Source organism: Sorex araneus, chromosome 9 (assembly GCF_027595985.1).
Source record: "Sorex araneus isolate mSorAra2 chromosome 9, mSorAra2.pri, whole genome shotgun sequence".
NCBI lineage: Eukaryota > Metazoa > Chordata > Mammalia > Eulipotyphla > Soricidae > Sorex > Sorex araneus.
In genome coordinates, this window is record NC_073310.1 from 58,314,435 (window position 1) to 58,335,814 (window position 21,380).

The following is a 21,380-nucleotide window of genomic DNA, read 5'->3' on the forward strand; positions in this document are numbered from 1 at the left end:
GATCTTCCAGGCTCAGAACCACAATCTAGTTTCTTCATTGTCAGAAGTACTGGCATACACTGAAAAGACAGAACAGGGATTAGGGCTCTTGCCTTGCATGTGGTTGACCCTTGTTCAATCTCCTGAGCACTGCCAGAAATGAACCCTGAGCACAGAACCGGGAGTAACTCCTGAGTCCAGCTGGGTATGACCCCCCAAACAAACAAACAGCAACAACAAAAGAAATACTGGCATAAATAGTTGTGCCCAATGATTTGACTAACTATTATGGGACCAGAGTAACAGAATACTCTGGATAGGGTATTTCCTAGCATGTGACCAACCCAGATTCTATCCCTGGAATCCTGAGCCCCACCAGGAGTGATCCCTGAGCATAGATGTAGGAGTAAGTCCTGAGCATCACTGGGTGTGGTCCCAAAACAATAAAAACATATTATTTCCAAATATACATGTTCCTCTTACTGAACCTGTTAGCCTTATTCATCTGTCTCCTAAATATTTAATGTAAGAGTGAGGGTAATGCTATGCTCCATTCTCTAATGCCGCAGGAGATAAGCACAGATCTGGTAATACGTAGTTACAAGTCCTGGGTCTAGCTATACAGAATCTCAAAAGGCATGAGACAATGAGGTATTTCAGATCCAAGAGAGATTAATTCGAGCTAAACATAGAAGATATAACATAGTTAGAAAAAGCACAGTTTTGCCACCATTGTAGCAATAATTCAGTTTTTTTAAAAAATCAGAGGCTAGAGAAATAATACAATGGGTAGGGTGCCTTTCTTGCATGTGGCTGACTTGGATTCAATTCCTGGTACCCCATATGATCCCTCAAGCCCCTCCAGAGGAGTAAGCACAGAGCACAGAGCCAGGAGTAAGCCCTGATTACAGCAGGGTGTGGACTCTCCCTCAGAAAATCAGTGGGTCAGAGATGTAGATCAGTGGAAGAGTACATGCTTCCATGTATGAGACCTTAGGTTTGATATCCGCCTAAACAAAGCAAAACAAAAACCATCAGTGGTTGCTAAAATGAATGGTTGGAAATTTAATAACTAAGATTTTTACACAGTCTAAAACTCTCTCCATAGAGATTATTAATTATGAAAAGGAAAATGGCAATTCACAAAGATATTTTTAGTTCACTGGTGAATAGTTACTACCTTAAATGAACATGGATCAACACAGCATCACCAATAATGGGAAACTAATGTAAAACACTAAAAGATCATATTGTCATTAATGGAAAGGTCTCACCAATAGTGAATAATCTGGAATTGAATCATTAGAAAATAGACAGACCTGAATTGAGAAATATCCTGCAGAACAACTGACTTGCATTCTTCAGAAATTCCAGTGGTAAGAAAACAATGAAAGATTCAGGAATTTTTCCAAACTATGAGAGACCAAATTACAGAAATATTCAATACAGTGCATGACCATGATATGGATCTTGGGTAAGAAAAAAATAATTGCTCTAAAGGATACTAATTAGTTAAATGCTGAAAATTTTAAATATGGGTTTTATATTAAATGAAAGAATCAGATCAGTTGTCATATTTTCTGAATTTCATAATTCATAATTGTGATGATTCTACATCCTCAAACTAGCCTGTATCAGTCTGAAACAGTTCGTGAAAAGTTTTAGCTGCTTTCTTTTTACAGGGCCACAGCCAGAAGTGCCCATGGTGGCAGGACAGCTCCAGTCATAGCAGGAGTCAAGGTCACTTTGGGTGGTAGAGTACCAGTGCTGGTATGAAACTCAGGGCCTGGGCTAAATAAGGCATGTACTCTACCATCTGAACTAGCTTCCTGGCCTTTAGTTGACTTACTTTCATTCAGGGTAGGGGAGGAATTGGCTACACCTCACAGGGCCCATGGGCTACTGCCCATTAGGTTCTTTGTTCTTAGCAGTGCCCAGTGGACCATGCCACACCAGGATTAAAGCCCTGAGCAATGCTGGGTGTGGCTTCCATACAAAAACAAACACATAAACAAACAAACAAACAAAAACCCCTGTCTCTGCCTAACTCCAGCATTCTAGGCCATTTTTATTCTTCCATGAACTTGGAATCTAATGAAAAGACCAAAAGGATAGATTTTGGTTCCATAAACCAACTCTATCCTCTGCCTGATTTTGTACAGCTGGTGAATTTTTTGAAAGATACAGAAAGAAAAAAAAGAAAATTTGAATATTTAAATGTTTAATTTAAATATTTAATGAATTTTAATGTGAATTTCCCTAAACAAAGGTATTTTTGAACCGGAGGCACTTTGTTTTGCTTACGCTGATGAGGAGAGGAGACCCTTGCCCACCTTTCCAACAGGCTGACTCCAGAGAGCAGGAGCTTTCCAGGGAGAGCTGAGTCCAGGTGACAGGACCGAATCCTGGAGTGCATTCAGGATGTCTTTGTGATGGTCAGTCTTCCTTTGAAACCTTGGTAACCTGGGATGTCCTCCAAATGTGCTCATGCCCTGGAGCTGACTGAGACCCTGCTCTTCGAAATAACATGCTTGGGGATTTCTGCTTTTGTGTTCTCCTATTAGCTGTCTGCAATCCCCCTTCAGATAGTCTATAAAATTAGGCTCTCACCTTTGTTTGAGGCCCAGTTCAGGAGCTCAAGATCTACTGGTCCACTAGTATAATTTAGCAGTGTTTTAACATGTTAGTGATATCTTAAAGAAGGTCTTAATATCCCCTGCCAAAATAGAACAATCTTCACACCTGTTTCCCCTATGGATACTTTTTTTGTAGCATTTTCAGCGTTTTTTTCATAACAAACAATACAAAATATATTATTTCGGTTCTGCTTTGGGACAGAGATTGGGACTAGGGATGGAAATATCCCAAATACAGTAGTGGGAAGGTGTAATGGTGGTGAGATTGGCGTTTGAATATTAAATGTAATCAAATATTGTGAACTATCTTATAAAATAAAAAAAATTTTAAAAAAAAAGCTAAATAAACCCCACAGTGTTTTTCCAGTTCTAAAGGCACGCTGCTTGGTTTTTTCATAGGCTTTTGGTGGGAATTTCAGCAACAACATAATGACTATTTTCGTGTGAAGAAGGCAAGTTGAGTAGTTGCAGCAGAAACCATTTGGCTCACCTAAATTAATGGTTTCCCGTCCATTTCCAGAAGACATTTGCCAACCCCTGGTCTAGAGAGTGAACTTTGTCACCAAGTTTATGAAATGCTATACTTGTGAAGCATTCCAACTGTAGTTAATTTTTCTGGTGTTCAGAAAAGGTTCTTTTCAGTGCAAGCATTTATTCAGCCAGTTAAAGAATAATTGCACTTCTCCATGAATGTGCGATACAGAATGGAAGAGAATACTTCGACAGAAAAAGAACTGTCAAGAAAACTTCCACAGTTCTTTCCCTTTCTATCTCTCAATTGAGGGCATAATACCACTCAAATAAGCTTTTATTTCAGGGAACTGGGAGTCCTTGTTATTTTGAAAGTATTAATGAATTAGTTATTTGAAAATTTTCAGCTCCTAAATTGCTAGCTTCAAAGCTACTCCACACATAAATCTATTGACTCTAGTGGCAATCAACTTTATTGCTCTCAATGCCAACGGTGCATAAAGATAATATCATCGGTCAACAGACAGTTTTTTATAGAATAAATGACTCTAGTTCCACCAGAGAAGAATTATGTAAAGTCTACAAACGTGGTTCTTCTAGTAGAAACAAACAAAACTTTGCAATGATGTGGCGTGGAGGAAATCGAAACACAGAAAACAAAACCAGAGCTACATATGGGAGGAGAGTATTAAGTCTCTGTGCCGGTACAGGAAGGACTTATTTTCATACATCTCATTCTAGGCTCAGGGAGAGTTGAGAGATCTCTTTCTCAGGCAGAGAATAAGTAGAGAGACATCCTCCCCAGCTCCATCATTTCATTTATATCCCACTCAAAGCGAGTAGAGATGTGAGGAAATAAGATCTGCAATGGAAGGGGGTCTTACTCAGGATGAGGTCTGTCTTGTACCTCAAGCTGCTGGGACTGGTCCCAGCCACCACGGTCTGAAAGATAGTACACCAGGTAAGGCATTTTTCCCTTGCACACAGCTGACCCAGATTCAATTCCTGGCATCACAAACGGTCCCTTGAGCATAGCCAGGAGTGATCCCTAGCACAGAGCCAGGAGTAAGCTCTGAGCACTGCTGAGTGTGGCTCAAAAATTTGGGGAAAAAGCATTTAGACTCTTAATTTCTTTCTCAGGTACAGAGATATGAAAGAAGAGGGAAAAGGGAGGGAGATAATTTCCTACCAAGCAATCAAAATGACAGTAAATGAAAAGATATATGGTTGATGAAACCTGTAAAATTTTATCATCTGTAAACACTGCTCTTCCTTCAATTTAGAGGTTTATATAGAATCTCTCTTAATTCATAACTATTGAAATTCCATCAGGAACACACATGTAATTCTTTAAGAATGTTCAAAATGAACCTCCTGTAAAAAACGTTCTTTGCCCCCTGGTGGTGAAATGTTTGTTACTTATGTTTTGTGGGGGTTTTTTGGTTTTGTTTTTGTTTTTAAAGTTAAAAATATTAATTATGGAGCCTTGGCACTAAAAACCTTTACCAGTTGAGCACAATTAATAGAGAATTGTACACTGGAAGTGGAAAAGTGAAAATGGGCCATGGGAATGGTGGAAGAATTGAAAATTCCCCTATCTTGCCATCTGAAATGAAGTTTTTTAAATCTGTTTCCATCTTGATTACATTGAAAATTTAGTATTATTTTTAAATTATCCTCTTTTTGGTACATTTAATGATAGGCGTTTATAAAGCATGGAATTTCTCTGCATAAATTACTGCTATAGCAGTTGGCTGTTGACTGAGGTGAACAGCAACTTTGTACTATTTTCCTTTGTGTTCCAATTTGGCATTACAAACAATATTAGGGCTCAAAGGCAGAATGCCAAGCCCAGGCTGTTCAGTCTAGAAGAATAGATGATGAAGAGGTCTGTTAAAATTTTCTCTTGCAGGCTAATTGGAGCTTTTGTATACGAGGAAAATACAATCATTGCTGTGTCCAAGCTGAATTGAGGAGTCTGTAGAAGGAAATATCATCCTTGGTTGGTTAAAGAAAGCAGGAGTAAAACTTGCTTTTCAATTTAAGAAAAGTAATTCAAGGAGTTTCTAGAAACCTTTGAAAAATGAATGATAATCATGGAATTGTGCAAGACACTAGAGAAAATAATTTGTCTGAGTCTCATTTGTGTGACATTAAAATTTGTGTAAAGTAGAAAACATCTTTATTTTTAAAATAGAGAGCTTCAGGATAGAATGGTGACCAATGAAGGAATCTTTAACGACTAAATTGTTGAGTGTAAAAATATCTCTTTCTTTTGTTCAACTGGGCACTGCTCTTCATTAGATACCAGCTGTTTATCCTGAATTGATTTTCTAGGAGCCTCACACACAGATGATATTTTTTTATAAAGTTTGAACAATATTAATCTAGTGAGATGGGGTAAGAAATAGAACAGCTGATAGAATGTCTGTCTTGCATCAGGCTGACCAGAGTTCGCTGCCTGGTCAAACTGATTTTTTTTTAATTGAATCACTGTGAGATACAGTTACAAACTTTCATGACTAAGTTTCAGTCATACAAATATTGAATGGACCCAAAGTAGAGAGAGAGTACTGTGGAAATTGTCTGCCACACAGGCAGGGGAAGGGGTGGAATGTGTGTGTGTGTGGGGGGATAGTGGGGATTTTGGTGGTAGAAAATGTGCACTGGTGAAGGGATGGGTGTTTGATGATTGTATGATCGAAGCTCGAAGCTCAAACATGAAAGATTTGTAACTGTATCTCACAGTGAATCAATAAAAAGGGGAGGGAGGAAGAAAACAAAACAAACCAACACAAAAAAAGTTTCAGTCATATAATGATCGAGCACCCATTCCTCCACCAGTGCGCATTTTGTATCACCAATGTCTCAGTATCCCTCCCACCACCCCCATCAAACTAAAGTTTTTAACACAAAATTTAGCTTCCTTTTAGCAACTTGAGAGTTTTTCTATATTTTGATTATGACTTTATTTTGCATTTTGTATTTCATCTCTCTTCCTTGGGATATGCTTAAGTTACTGTATCACTGGGATTTATTTTTTTCTTTATCTTTCTTTCCTTTTTTGCTTTTATGCAGACTTATTGAGCTATAATTACTAAGTCACACAATATACCCATAAAGAAGTCAATGTCTTTTGTATATCTGCAGTTTAATGCAAACATGACCACAAACTAATTTTAGAATATTTATGGCCCCTAAAAATAACTCCTTACCCATTCATTTATAGCCAGTCCCAAATTTTCTTCCAGTTCAAACTCATCACTAACTATCTTTCGTCTGGATAAATTTGCCTCTTCTTTACATGACATTTCATGTAAATGGAATCAAATACTAAGTGGTCTTTTGTGACTGTTTTCTTTTAGTTGACGTGCTTTTTCTTAAGGTCCATCCATGTTGTAGTATGTATAGTACCTAATTCTACTTTATTATGAATAATAATATTTCATTCAAGAATTACCGTATTTAGCTCATTCATTTGTTGGTTTATGTGCATGTGTATTGCTTTATTATAGGCTATTAAAAATAACCAGGTTTTTTCTTGGTTATTAAAAATAGTGCTTCTGTGAACATTTCTTTGACAGATATTGCTCATTTTCTAGGAGTGGTATTATGATTATATAAGTCTAGTTTGGCCCCAATCTGCATTTTCTTAAGCACTAATGATATTTATGAGCATATTTTCATGAATGATGACTCTTTTTATATCTTCTTTAGTTAAATATTTATTCAAATCTATTGCCCATTATTAAGAAATGATAAGTTGTAAGAATTCTTCACGGGCAGGAGAGATACTACAACAGATAGGGCGTCTGCTTTGCATAGAGACAACTCTGGCTCAGTCCCAGACAACCCTTATGGTCCCCCAAGCAGTGCCAGGAATACTTCCTGAATGCAGAGTCAGAGTAACCCCTGAGTATCACTGGGTGTATGGCTCCCAAACAAACAAAAAAAACAACAACAAATTAAATCCTTTACATTATTCTGTATATAAGTCCCTTATTGAGTACATGATTCACACAAATCCTTTCTTCCACTCTATTGTCACTTCGTTTTTGTTTGGTTTGTTTGTTTTTTGGGTCACAGCCCATGATGCTTGGGGGCTATTTATAGCTCTGTGCTCAAGGTTCACTCCCAGGGATGTTCAAGGAATCATGTCATGCCAGGGAACCAAACCTGGGCCTCCTGCATGCAAAAGATATGCTCAGCCGATTGAATTATCTCTCTATTTTCTCATTTCACTTTTTAGATTGTATTGTGTATTACCAAAACAAAATCAATCTCAAAGAGTTCAATGTATGCAATTTTTTCTCACATGACTTTGATGTAATTTTGTTTGTTTATTTGGAGGCCACACGAGCCATGTTCAGGGGCTACTCCTTGTTCAGGGATCACTCCTAGTGGTGCTTAGGGGACCATATGGCATGCTGGGATGGAGCCCAGGTCTGCTGATTTCAAGGTAAGACATTCTACCCGTTTGGTGTCATATTGAAGGAACCACTGGTTAATTCAAGGTCACTATGATCTACTCCTAATTTTTACTCATAAGTTTGGGGTTTTTTTTAAATTTTTTTGCTTTTTGGGTCACACCTGGCGATGCACAGGGGTTATTCCTGGCCCTGCACTCAGTGATTACTCCTGGTGGTGCTCAGGGGACCATATGGGATGCTGGGAATCGAACCCAGGTCAGCCACGTGTAAGGCAAATGCCCTACCCGCTGTGCTATCGCTCCAGCCCCCTGGTTTTATTTTTCTGCAACACCTGGCCATGATCAGGGGTTACTCCCAGAGTGCTTGGGGGACCGTATGTTACCAGGGATTAAACCCAAGGCTCCAGTAATTTGGTGCATGCACTCTGAACCTTTGAGCTGTCTTTGGCCCAACGTTTCCCATAAGTTTTAGCTTTTACACGTAGTCCTATAACCTATTTTGAGTTGACTTTTTAATTTGTAGTTTTATTTCTTCCATTAGTTTTGCAAAATTTTAAGCCATTTATCCACAAATATTGTTTATGCCTTCTTTTTTATTCTAGGACTCTAGTCACATATACGCTGATTCATTCCTTGAGTCCCATATATATTTTAAATTCTGTTTTAGCTCTCCATCTTTTTTCCCATGAGCTTCAGTTTGTGTATTTTTTTTGACCTGCTGTCAAGTTAATGAACCTTCTATTCTACTGTATCTAATCTGCAGTTAGACCAACCCATTTGCTGAGCTTTTGACTACAGCTGCTCTATTTTTCAATTTGAAATGCTCCATCAGATTTGAGATTCCATCCTGTAAAAATTCTGCAACTTTTAAACAACTTTGTCCACTTTTACTTCTACTTTCTAATCTATCATTATATTTTATAAGTTATTTTAAATCCCCATCTAATCTCCAATATTTGTCTCATATGTATCTTGTAATCTTGATTATTTGTCAAATTTTTGTGCTCTTCTCACATCTTCTATATGTTTTAAATTATATGCCAAATTTATATATAAAAAGACTAGAGGAGCCAGAGAGCTAGTTCAATGGGCTGTTTTGTATGTAGGAGGACTGAATTACATATCTGGCACTACATGATCCCCTGAGAAGTGAGGCAGGAATGACTCATGAACAGCAAGTCAGGAGTAAGCACTGAGCACCAATGGGCATCCCCTACCACCACCAAAGACTGCTGTGTATTGGAGGGAGAGTCCTCCTTTGAGACAGAGTTCATTTTCTACAATTGGGAAAATGCTGGGAGATTTTGGCTATCAGGCCAGATCCGTCAGCCTTTTACACTGCTCCTGAGTTCAGCAAGTGTTCTGTGGAAAAATGACAACATTTGGGCTCCTTTACATTTCCAATCCATTACACAACTTAAATGCCTGTTCAGTATTTCACTGGCTTCTCTTTTAACGTGTAAAATCCCTCTGCCCGGGCCAAGCTTGATCGGTTCATGCCCAGATTTAGTAAATGTCACCAGAAAAGAAAACAGCTGGTGATTGTCAGCTTACTTAAGTCTGTGCCTTGAGTAAAAGACAGTTGATTCAATTGCACTGTCCTTTGGGCAACAGTAATTAAACAAGTGAAGATGCCAAACTGGAAGTCTAGATGTGAGTATCAATGAGGCTTTTGCAGAAACCTGGACCCAAACAAGCAATAACATGATTTCATAGCAGACAAGTATCACTGCAACTGAGGAGAAAGCTCCAAAGCGATGCCTTCTGGCTGTGAGAAGCAATTCCAATAGTGTGTGACTAGACTCCTATTCAGCTAGGCCTTGGAAAGAAAATGGAATCTCCTCAGAAGGAGGATGCTCAGAGGGAAGCAATAGACTGTCTCAAAAAGATTCAGATAATAATCCTAAATCTATAGCACATGGCACCAGTTTCAAATGCCATGTTGCAATAAATTCAACCGTCAAGTTGATGTTGAATATTATGTGAGATACATAAAATTCTTATTTTCATCTTATTTTGACATTTTACTTATTGAAGTAAAGTGATGCAGAGAGTCTCTTGCCCGCATGCCTGGCTGTCTTTCCCGGGGCCCCTCAGAGGGGATGGGCTCCAGCTTCCCTCCCCACCCCGAGCAGAGCTCCCGGCGGCCGAAGACCACTAGAACCTAGCTACAGCCATGCTGGAGGCTCCTCTCTACATGTTCGGACAGGCCTCATGCATGAAGGTACCGGCAGAGGAACCCAGGTGTGTGTAATCCCATCAACGGCCAACATCCAGAGAGAGACTTAAAAGCAAGCTCTCAGAAGTGCGTGGCCACGAAGCCGCGATATCTTTAGCCTACTTCTCCCTCTAGGAGAAACTGGCAATCTTCTGAGAGTTTCCTGCCCACATGGGACAGCCTTGCAAGCTCCCCATGGTGTATTCATATGCAAAATCCAGTAACAAGCTGGATCTCATTCCCCTGACCCTGAAGAGCCCCCAGTGCAACATTGTTAGGAGTGCCAAGTCGAGATAGAGTTTTAAGATCTCAGGGAAAGGACGAAATGAGATGTTACTGAGCCTGCCTGAGAAATCGGTGATTAACGGGATATTGTGATTGTGATTGTGTGACTTATTGAATAGACTATAAACTAGTTTAGCAATTTGGTAAATAATGCTCTCATTTCAAGAAAATATGAATCAGAAAGCAAAGTAAAACTTTGTCATTGGGGAAATGGTGGTGATGGGTTATCATAGGGTTCCACCCAACTACACTATCAGGGGCTATGCACTCTGCTAGGCAGAAAGGATACACAGGAAAGAGGAAAAGTCTTGCTATAGACTGAATGTTGGAGTCTCCCCTTCAATTCAAATGCTGAAGCTCTATTCCTGAGTGGAATAGTATTAGGAGGTTGGTAGAGGAGCCCAAAGTGGGTTCAGCCCTTATAAAAGAAAACATGATCTCTCTCTCTTTCTCTCTCCCTCTCTCTCTCTTTTTCTCTCTCTCTCTCCCCTTGCCCTTCCCCCCCACCTTCCCTACCCCCATTTCCCTAACCCTACTTGGTGAGAGAAAAGATAGGATTCTTCTATAACCCGGGAGAAAGCTCTCATCAAAATTTTTCCATACTGGCTCCTTAATCTTAGAATTTCTGTCTCCAGAACTGGGAGAAATAACTATCTGTTGTTCAATTCACCCAGACTGCAGTATTTTATTAGAGGGTCCCTAACTGACAAAGACACCCCTGTGTCCTGGAAATGGAAGCCCTATGATGAATTTAAAAAGTGATCACATACTATTTCAAACCCATGATAGACTTACTTTCATCATGATTATTTAAAGAGATAGTTATAACCATATGGTTATAATGACAGGTAGTCAGTTTACATCCCAGATTCTATCTTCTCTCTAACCTTTATCAAATATCATGTACTCCTACCCTGAGAATGAAAGTAGCTTTATCATAACACTCTTGAGCTTAATTAAGCTGGTTGAATTCAAGATGGGGAAAGCATAACATCAAAATTTCAAAATTAGTTGGGGCTAGAGTAATAATACAGTGGATAAGGCATTTTTGTCTTTTTTTGTGGCTAACCTGGGTGCAATCCCTGTCATCCCATATGGTCCCTGAACATGAATGCAGAGGCAGGAGTAACCCCTAAGCATTGCCAAGTTTGGCACAAAACCAAAACAAAAACGGGGGAAAAATATCAAAACTAGATAGGCAACCTGACTTATATAAGCACACCTCAGAGATGTGAAAAGTGACCAGACGAGACCCTGAGCAGCCGCATATAAACAGCTCCTCTGCTTCTAAAAGACCATGATCCCGGAGGCTACTAACTAATTTCAGCACCCAGCGGCTTCTTACAGAAATGCCTCTAGACTGTGAACTGAGCTGTGACCCCATGCCGCCCCAGGAGGGGAAAGGTTTTCTCTCTTGGCTTTTCCTTTCTGCGGTGGCGGTGGCAGCGACGGTGGCCACGTGGTGACCGCCATCTTATAGAGCCCAGTAACCAGAGCTATGAGCTTGCAGTGACGCAACTTGGGGCAGAAATTTCTCTGGACTTAATTTCTAAAATACCAGAAATCCAAAACCTCACATACTCTTCATTCTCAGCAATGTAAAACAAATTATCAAATGATGTGTTTTCAGCAGGTTTAATTGTTGGGGGAAAATTCCAAATAATAATAGTGAGTTTTCTGTTGAAATATTGAATGTAATCAAAGTATAGAGAGAATAAAGTGAAGATCATTAGCCACACAGGTGGGGGGAGGTATGGGAGGTATGGGAGGTGTTCTTGGTGGTGGAACATGTGCACTGGTGAAGGGATGGGGGTTTGAGCATTGTATGACTGAGACTTAAACCTGAAAGCTTTGTAACTTTTTTCATGGTGATTCAATAAAAAATAAACAATCAAAAAAAGAAAAGTGAAAAGACTAAGAGGAAAATAAGGAGGAGCACACAAGAGAAAGCAATTGTGGTAGATGGAAGACATGAAAGAGACTGAGAAAGGATTGGGGATGAGGACTGGTGGCAGAGCACATGACTGGCGTGCATGAGGCCCTGCGTTGGCCTGCACCAGCCCCTGCCATCGCCACCCCAAGAGACACTGAGCTGAAGTAATGGAAGGGCTAGGGGGAGATTTTGGTGACAAGAGGAGGGGTTTTTGTTTTTGTCCTTGATTTTTAGCCTAGAAGAGAACCTAAGTGAAGAGGTAGATTCAAATCAGCCATTGGGGAATGGGTTACAGAGATGGTAAAGAATGCTACTTTTGACATAAAGATTGCACTCATTTGTGGAATATAAAGTAACAGAATGGGAGACTAACGCCCAAGAATAGTAGAGATAAGTATCAAGAGGAGTACTCCACAGCTTGGAAGCTGACCTCACATGGTAGGTGAAGAAGCAGCTCTGATAGAGAAGGGATCACCAAGCAAAGGGTGCTAGGCGGGCCCACTAGGGTTGGGAGATACGGGCTGAAAATAAACTATAGACCAAACAAGATGCCTACTTAATACCTCTGTAGCAAACCACGGCACCCAAAAAGAGAGAGCGAGCAAATGGGAATGCCCTGCCACAGAGGCAAGATGGGGTGAAGGGGACAGGGTCGGGGTGGTGGGAGGGATGCTGGGACCATTAATGGTAGAAAATGGGCACTGGTGGAGGGATGAGCACTCGATCATTGTATCACTGAAACTCGATTACTGAAACATAAGCATTAAAACCTGTAAGTGTGTAACTCTGTGTCACGGTGGTGGAGGAGGAGGAGGAGGAGGAGGAGGAGGAGGAGGAGGAAGAAGAAGAAGAAGAAGAAGAAGAAGAAGAAGGAGGAGGAGGAGGAGGAGGAGGAGGAGGAGGAGGAAGGAGGAGGAGGAGGAGGAGGAGGAGGAGGAGGAGGAGAAGAAGAAGAAGAAGAAGAAGAAGAAGAAGAAGAAGAAGAAGAAGAAGAAGAAGAAGAAGAAGAAGAAGAAGGAGGAGGAGGAGGAGGAGGAGGAGGAGGAGGAGGAGGAGGAGAAGGAGAAGAACAAGAATAAGAAGAACAAGAAGAAAGAAAGAAGAACAAGAAGAAGAAAGAAGAACAAGAAGAATGATGTTTTTCCTTTTCTATCCTTCCCCAGACATTTAGGTAGAAAGCTTAACTAGAGGTCCTTCCTTTCCTTCCTTCCTTCCTTCCTTCCTTTCTTCCTTCCTTCCTTCCTTCCTTCCTTCCTTCCTTCCTTCCTTCCTTCCTTCCTTCCTTCCTTCCTTCCTTCCTTCCTTCCTTTCCTTCCTTCCTTTCCTTCCCTTCCTTCCTTCCTTCCTCTCTTTTTTAAATTTACAGAATACATAAGAGCACAAGGCAGAAGACAAGGGAAATGAAATTTATCCACCACCTAGGTGCCAGCCCGTCTGGATCAGACCCAGTCTAAGATACACTTGGCGTGCTCTGATCCTCCGAAGCAGCTTCATCTGTTCCCTGGGCTGAGACGGGCATCTCTCTACCTGCAAGCTTGTTTGTCGAGCTTTATCGCTAACCATTATCCACCTCTTGGCTGAACAGTCCAGCGACCTTCGCAATTACAAAATGTATTTAGAAACAGACCTCATTTGGAAAGAAAACCCGATTGGAAGTGGGTTGAAGTGATTACACTCCTCCTCTCCTAAGACCATCACTTACTCTGCCAGACTGCCTGCTTCCTGGTGTGCCCGTGAGGCTCCATTCATCATCTGAAATGTACGCCCTGTCTTTGTCCCAGCTCCCTTTCTGCCTCCCCTCGCGAGTCTAGACCACTCCATTTGCCTTTTTCAGAAAGTCCCTGGCCTCCCTCCCTCCCAGCTCTTGACTGGTGCGATAATGAAGTGCATGTAAGAGAGACAGACCATCATAAATCAGCCTTCAAATATGCCTTTCATTTTCAGGATCTGGAGGGGACTGTTTGGGGGGCCGGGAGGGGGAGGATTTGCTCGTGGGAGGGGCCGGGTAGATGCGCCACGTCTTAGACGTGGCGGTCTCCACGCGGTGGACCGACGTCCTGGAGCTCCGCGCACGCCTCCGACTGCCGAGGGCTTTTCTCCACCTCCCGGGCCGCGCTCCCGGGCCCGCCCGGATTCCCTACTTCCGGCCCCGGCCCCGCCCCGCGGTTGCTAGGAGACGTGACGTCACCGGAAGCGAGGCCCGGGATAGGCTGAGGCGAGGGGCGGCCGCTCCCCTTTGCAACCTCAGCGCCGGGCGCTGTCTCTCCAGCTGTTTGCAGGCCCGGGGGCTGAGGCCCGCCCGCCCCGCCACCCCCGCCGCCGCCCCCCGCCGCCGGCTTCCGGGGCTGCCCGCCGGGGCCCGGCGCTCCGGCCCGCGCTTCTGCCCGACTGTCAGCGTCCGCTCAGCCCGCGCTGCCCGCCACGTCCCCGCTGCCGGCCGCCGGCTCCGCGGGCCGGGTCACCTCCTGGAGCCCGGCGCAATGACGGCTCCCGGCTCGCGACCCGCCGGGCCGCCCCGGCGCCGCCTGCCGCTGCTCGTGCGGCTCGGGGCGCCGCCGTCCCCGCGGTCCCCGCGGTCCCCGCCGCCGCCGCCGCCGCCGCCGCTGCTGCTGCTGCTGCTGCTGCTGGCGGCCGCCGTGGGGCCGGCGCGCGGCTGGGAGAGCGCAGACCTGGAGTTGTTCGACTTGGTGGAGGAGGTGCAGCTCAACTTCTACCAGTTCCTCGGGGTGCAGCAGGTAAGCGCCGCGCGGGCCGGGCGGCACGGTGCCAGCTGCCGCTCTGAGCGCCGCCCTTCTCGGGGCGGGAGGTCGGGGTGCACCTTGGACACCCCCGCCCCTTGCTCGCCTCTCCCCGAGGGGACCAACCACCGTCTGGCGCACCCCTGCCCCCAGCCTCCCAGGTCCCACCTTCGCCTGCACTGTCCCCCCTCAACTCCGGGCCGCAGGCGGGGCAAGGCGGGAACGCACTGGGGTCGGCGGCCTTGGTGCCCGAGGCTTTCCGGCCGGCGCTCTTGGGAATCTCTTTGAGTTGAGAAAGCTGTTGAGTCGCCCAGCTCCTCCGAGGGGTCCCGCTCCGGGGGTCGTGACACTCCGGCAGGAGCCACGAAACCTCCCGGGCAGCGAGGCGCTCCTGGTGCTGCAGGAAGCGTTGCCCAGCAGGAGGCACGGGGGTCTTGGGCAGCTTCTTTTCCTTTCGTTTTCTTGGCTTTTGTAGCCGGTGCCTTTGGCTTGTGTTTCTGCCTTTGGGAGAGGTGAGCGAGGGTCAGTGGCCAGTCCGTTTCAGACTTACAGAGGAGATGATAGTTCGCTGGTTTCGAAATTCTCGGGTGCAAAACTAAGAACTTCACACGACCTGGGGGTGTAGTCTTTCATAAAGGGCTTTGGATCCTTAGCGGGGGCTTAAAAATAACAGAACACCCAGATTGCACTGAGGACACATTTCTCGTGTCTAAATACGAAATGAACCTAAAAGGGAACGCCAAGTTGAGACTAACACTAAATGACATTTAATTTTCGACCAGGTATAACTGGGTGTTCTTTGCCATGACACCATAATTTTAATGAATTAAATTTCCATAAGGGTTATCAAGTATTTAATACTTAGAAAGCAATTCTGTAGTAACAGTCTGTATTCACCATCTTCACCAATTCCTGCCATAATGGCAAAATATGTTTTTCAAGTTATGATTGTGGGCATAAAAATAACAGCTATAACTGTGAAGACTAACTTTTAAAAATGTCTTTAGTTTAGGGGCTGGAGCAATAGCACAGCGGGTAGGGCATTTGCTTTACACGCGGTCGACATAGGTTCGATTCCCAGCATCCCATATGGTCCCCTGAGCACCGCCATGGGTGATTCCTGAGTGCAGAGCCAGGTGTAACCCAAAAAAGAAAAAAAAAAACCCTTTAGTTTAGAGAGTGTTAGAATTTGTCATGGTTGATTAAATTATATAGCTGAAGAGTCTGCTATATAACCTACGGAAAGATCTTGAAGATGCTCTCTGGTTATTCCTGCAAAATTTTGCCCCCATCAGAGAATACAGAAAGTTAGCATAAGTGCAAAATTTAAATCATGTAATCTAGTTTTGCATGTGACTGCTCACAGAATTTTTTTTTATAATTTAATGCAATTTAATTTGTAGAATTAATCCGTATGAACAGCCAGAACATTTAAGAGTATGTTTAAAGACAGCAAGATTTTTATATGGATATAGAATTTAAAAACCAGCCAATTATGTTAAAATTGGAAAGACTTCCCAAAGAGTTTTTGTTTAAACAGAGAAACTAATTGGGATGATTTCTTTCTTTTTTTCCTTAAAAAGAAAAAAAAATTTTAATATAACTTTGACTCTTTGGAATCAAGCTTTGGAATATTTTCAGGGACCAAGAATTTGATAGAGACAAATATAGCCTGTTTCTGTGGCATGGGGTTTGGGCTACACCAGTGGTCCTTGAAGGCTACTTACTCCTGACTCTGTGCTCAGAGGTTATTCCTGGCTGTTCTCAGGCGACCATGTGCAGTTCCTGGGTTGATACCAGTGTCAGCTGAGTGGTAGGTAAAATGCCTTAAATACAGCCCGTTTTTGTTTTTGTTTTGTTTTGTTTTTGCCAATACACAGCCATGTTCAGGGATCACTCTTAGCTCTGCTGACTCTTACTCGGGGATCACTCGTGGCCGTGTTGGAGGACCTGTTGCAGTGCCTGGGATCCAACCTAAATCAGCGGTGCACATGATAAGCACTTTATCCACTGTACCTGTCTCTCCAACACCAATACAGCCTGTTTCAAAGTCTTTCATGCCATGTTGGGGGTCTCAGCGGCCAGCCTGAGACTTTGACTAAACCCCCTGTCCCTGAAAGCAAGAGCCGGCCCTCTTTGAAGCCAATCAGTTTTTTGGATGACTAGTCAGGGTATGAGAGGTCAGATGAAATAGGTAACCTAGTTCTAGACCCTCATCAATTTTGTTATTATTCAGTCAACCGAAATATGTTTGTGTCTACTAAATTTTAAATGTAAGGTGTTCACTGTTGTACAAAATAAGTTTTGACACCAAGAAACTTATATTTAGGTAATGGTAAACACTAAATCACCAAACAAATATAAAGGTCTGATGGTCAGCAAAAACCTCTAAAGGAAGTAGGGGAGATGCACGCAGGGAGAAAGCATTTAATGAAGGTCTGAGACAGAATTGTGTAGAGTAGAAGAATAATGAAGCAGCCTGTATAGCTAGAGCCCATCAAATGAACAAGAGAAGATAAAATCAGAGTCCTGGATATCAAGGCAAGCTCGTGTATAGCTATAGAAGCTGCCATAAGGACTTTGGTTCTTACCAGGATGTTGGGGATCCAGTTGGATGTACTGGGTGGTGAGTATAAGTACTGATTTGACTTAAGTTTCAGAATGATCATTTGGTTGTTGTTTTGTTTTGTTTTTTGGGGGGTCACACCTGCCAGTGCTCAGGGCTTATCTCTGCATTCAGAGGTAACTCCTGATGGTGCTATGGGAATTGAACCAGGGCTGGCTGCTTATAAGGCAAGCTAGCACCTTACCTGCTGTACTCTGTCTGAATGATCACTTCTTTTATGTTGAGGACATATGTACGTAAACCATTAGTTTCTTAGAGCGATCGTTGTGTAGAATTGTGGAATGGATCTAGGTAGAACAAAGTGGTGAAATTCTGGATTAAATTGAACAGAGAACTGATAGGATTTTACTAATAATTTAAGTAAGGTAATTGTAAAACCTTTGGTCTCAGTAACTGACGTAACTGAAATAATTTGTCTAATTCTAGTTGCCACACAATGTTTTTGTTTTTGTTTTTTGCTTTTTGGGTCACACCCGGCGATGCACAGGGGTTACTCCTGGCTTTGCACTCAGGAATTACTCCTGGCTGTGCTCAGGGGACCATATGGGATGCTGGGATTCGAACACGGGTTGGCTGCGTGCAAAGCAAACACCCTACCCGCTGTGCTATCACTCCAGCCCCAATAGTTGCCACACAGTGAACTAAAGCAGCCTGAAATCAGCAGGGTTGTTTGGGGGAAATTAGGAATTTGATTATGGTCATGCTAATTTTGAGGCCATTACACTTTCAGGTGGAGCTGGCATAAAGGAAATTAGTTACACAAATCCGAAGTTACAAGGAAAAGCTTTGGGTTATAGATATGAATTCCCCCAGATACTTCGAAGATATTTTGAAGCCACAAAACTAAGTATGTTCAGGAAAATGAAAGTAAGAGAAAAGAGGGGTTTATCCAAACTTTAAGACAGGTACCAGGGCCGGAGCGATAGCACAGCGGGTAGGGCGTTTGCCTTGCACTCGGCCGACCCGGGTTCGATCCCCGGCATCCCATATGGTCCCCCAAGCACCGCCAGGAGTAACTCCTGAGTGCAAAGCCAGGAGTAACCCCTGAGCATCGCTGGGTGTGACCCAAAAAGCAAAAAAAAAAAAAAAAAAAAAAAAAAAAAAAGACAGGTACCAGCAAAGAGGAGGAAACAGCAAAGGAGATGAAGAAGGAATAGCTAGTGAAGTAGGAGGTAAATCAAAAAAAGGATGTCTCTTTCAAATCAAATGAGAAAAGTTTTTAATGTATTTATCACAGTGAGATACACAGTTGTAAAGTTGTTTGTGGTTGGATTTCAGTCATACAATGTTCCAACATCCATCTACCCACCAGTGTACATTTCCCACAACTGTTTTCCCCTTTCCCTGCTGCCTTACCCCCTTCCCAGTCTCCCTCAGGCATTATAGTTGGTAACACAGGTACTGAAAGGGTATCATGTATATCACTTCACTTCCTTTCAGCACTCAGTTCTTGTCCAGAGTTATTATTTCCAACTATCATTGTGGTCCCTTCTCTGTCCTAACTGCCTACCTCACCAACACCCACCCTCCCAACCCTATTCTCCCCATCACACACACACTCAATTTGTGGCAAGCTTCCAACCATGGGCCAGTGCTCCTGGCCCATGTTAAGGAAAGTACTTTTTAAAGAGTGAAACACTCAGCTGGGTTAAAAGTTGATGATAATTCAAATGATTTATGAGAATTGACTCAACTCTAGCAGCATGGAAATCTCATTGGAATAGAGTGAAGAGATAAAACTTAGTCTGGTAAGAAAATTGAACTTAAGCGAGAACAAAGGAAAAGAATTAGACTCAGTTTAATTTGGAAAACTATTTTGAGATTTTCATACTTCAAACTAGAAACCAGAATGATAATGACCTAAAGATACATTATCTCTTATCCACCAGACCTAAGATAATTCAGTCACTCTCTATATTTTATCATTGGAATAGAAATGAATGACTTGTAGGACTTGAAAGGATTAAACTTCCTATCTTAGAAACCTTCTGTGTTATTCATTTTTCAGTGGCAAGGATCAGATCCAGGGCATCACACCTGGGTGACATGGGCTCTGCCTCTCTGTCAAATCCCCAATCCTTATTTTGTTTTTGTTTTGGGGCCATATTCAATGGCGTTCAATGTTTCTGTCTCAGTGTTTGCTAATTTTATAAACATGCGTTGCTGAGAGTTGAGCCTGAAGTTGTTGACTCATTTTTAGTACAGATAGTATCTTTATTTACTTTATAATTAGGCACAAAATAAACACTGAAATATTCACTGAATGAAAATATATAAATATGGTAACCAAAACTAGACAGTAATTCCCCAAATGAGTAAGTAGTTCCTTAAACATTGCTATTCAAATGTTTTATATATATATATATATATATATATCATCATTCTGTTGATCGTAGAATTTCTCGAGCAGTCTCAGTAATGTCTCCATTCGTCCTAGCTCTGAGCTCTTAGAAGCCTCTCTTTACTCGTCCTTCCCAATGATGCCGCATTGGAGGCTTTTTCAGGGTCAGGGGAATGAGTCCCATCAGTGTTACTGGTTTTGGCATATGAATACACTATGGGGAGTTTGCGAGGCTCTCCCATGTGGGCAGAAAACTCTTGGTAGCTTGCCAGGTTCTCCCAGAGGGAGAAGTAGGCTATAAGATGTCTATAAGCTTCCGGGAGCTTGGTGTTATAGTTTCTGGATGTTTACCATTGGTGGGATTACACAGCACTGGGGATAGTTTCTGGATGTGACCGCCTAGCTACTGGAAAATGGGGCGTCTGGGTGGAAGAGGCCCAGTCCCAATCTAAGCAGGCTTGGAGGTCTCAGCCCCAGGTCCCACATACCTGGGTTCCTCTTCCGGTACCTTCATGTGTGAGGCTCATCCAAATGTGTGGAGAGGGGCCTTGAGCATGGCTGTGGCTAGGCTTCAGAGGTCTTTGGCCTCAGGAGTTCTGCTCGGGGTGGGGAGGGAAGCTGAAGCCCACCCCCTCCGAGGGGCCCCGGGGAGGACAGCCAGGTGCACGGGCAAGAGACTCTGCATCACTCTCTTCCGGGAACTTGGTTTTAAGTCTTAAAACTTAAAAAAAATATATATATATATATATACACACACATATATATACATGTATGTACACACATATATAATGCATATACATATATACATATATATTACATAGATAATATGTGTATTTGGGGTTATACCCTGTGGAATTCAAGGCTTACCCCTGGCTCTATGCTTAGGGATCACTCTTGGCAGTGCTTGAAGACTATATATCGCATCAGGAATCGAACCCAGGTTGACTGTGTGCTAGGCAAGTGTTTCAATGTCCTGTGCTATCTCTCCTGACCTTTAAGAGCTATATTCTTAGTTCACCTTTAGAGTCTGATACAGTAAAGAAATTCCTTCTGGTGTATTTTTAAGGTTTCCGGTTGGTTTAATTCTTGGAAAGGATTCTGTAGGTCTTTAGGGGTGGCATTTATAGAGATGCTACATCAGACCTTCAACCTGTTTAAGAATTACTCTAATTGTTTACATGATATTCTAATTTGGTTACTGTGTCTTTTCAGAGAAGATAGGGTAGAAGATAAGATTGGGGGATTGGGAAGATTCTGAAATACCTTTCACTAGTAACTTAAATTCTAGCTCCTCATGCCATATTTACACTTCCTCTAACAGCTCCCATTCCTTAGATATCTGTATTCATGGAATGGCAACTCATTATTTTTTTTTAAAAAATTATCTTTTGCAGCCATGACATCCTTATACTTTGCATATGTGTCCTAGCCAACAATATCGATTCTATTCATTAAGACAGTTGTCCACTGAAATTGTGACAAGCTAAGTTTTCATAAATTGCAGGGTATTAATAACTTCATCCCTTTGTTCAAATAAGTGTTGAATCTTGGTAAACAGAAGAAAAGCTATTAGTAAATGCTTATAAGATATTTGGATTTTAGATATCACATTGGAATTAATCTTTTAAGCTGTTTTTGTATTTCGAATACAAGGAGTTTATAAAATGTACAGAATATCAGCCTGTGTAAAGGAAGGACAGTTATTGCCTACTCTTCCTATATCT

At 42.5% G+C, this 21,380-nt stretch overlaps 1 protein-coding gene across 1 annotated transcript in view; it reads left to right on the forward strand.

The window, feature by feature from the left end:
- Positions 1–14,209: 14,209 nt before the first annotated feature.
- Positions 14,210–21,380, forward strand: part of DNAJC1 (DnaJ heat shock protein family (Hsp40) member C1) — a 152,335-nt gene continuing 145,164 nt past the window's right edge. Inside the window, exon 1 of the mRNA XM_055147161.1 lies at positions 14,210–14,686. Within this exon, the coding sequence (XP_055003136.1) occupies positions 14,432–14,686 (255 nt within the window). The 5' untranslated portion in view covers positions 14,210–14,431. The remainder of the gene's footprint in view (positions 14,687–21,380) is intronic.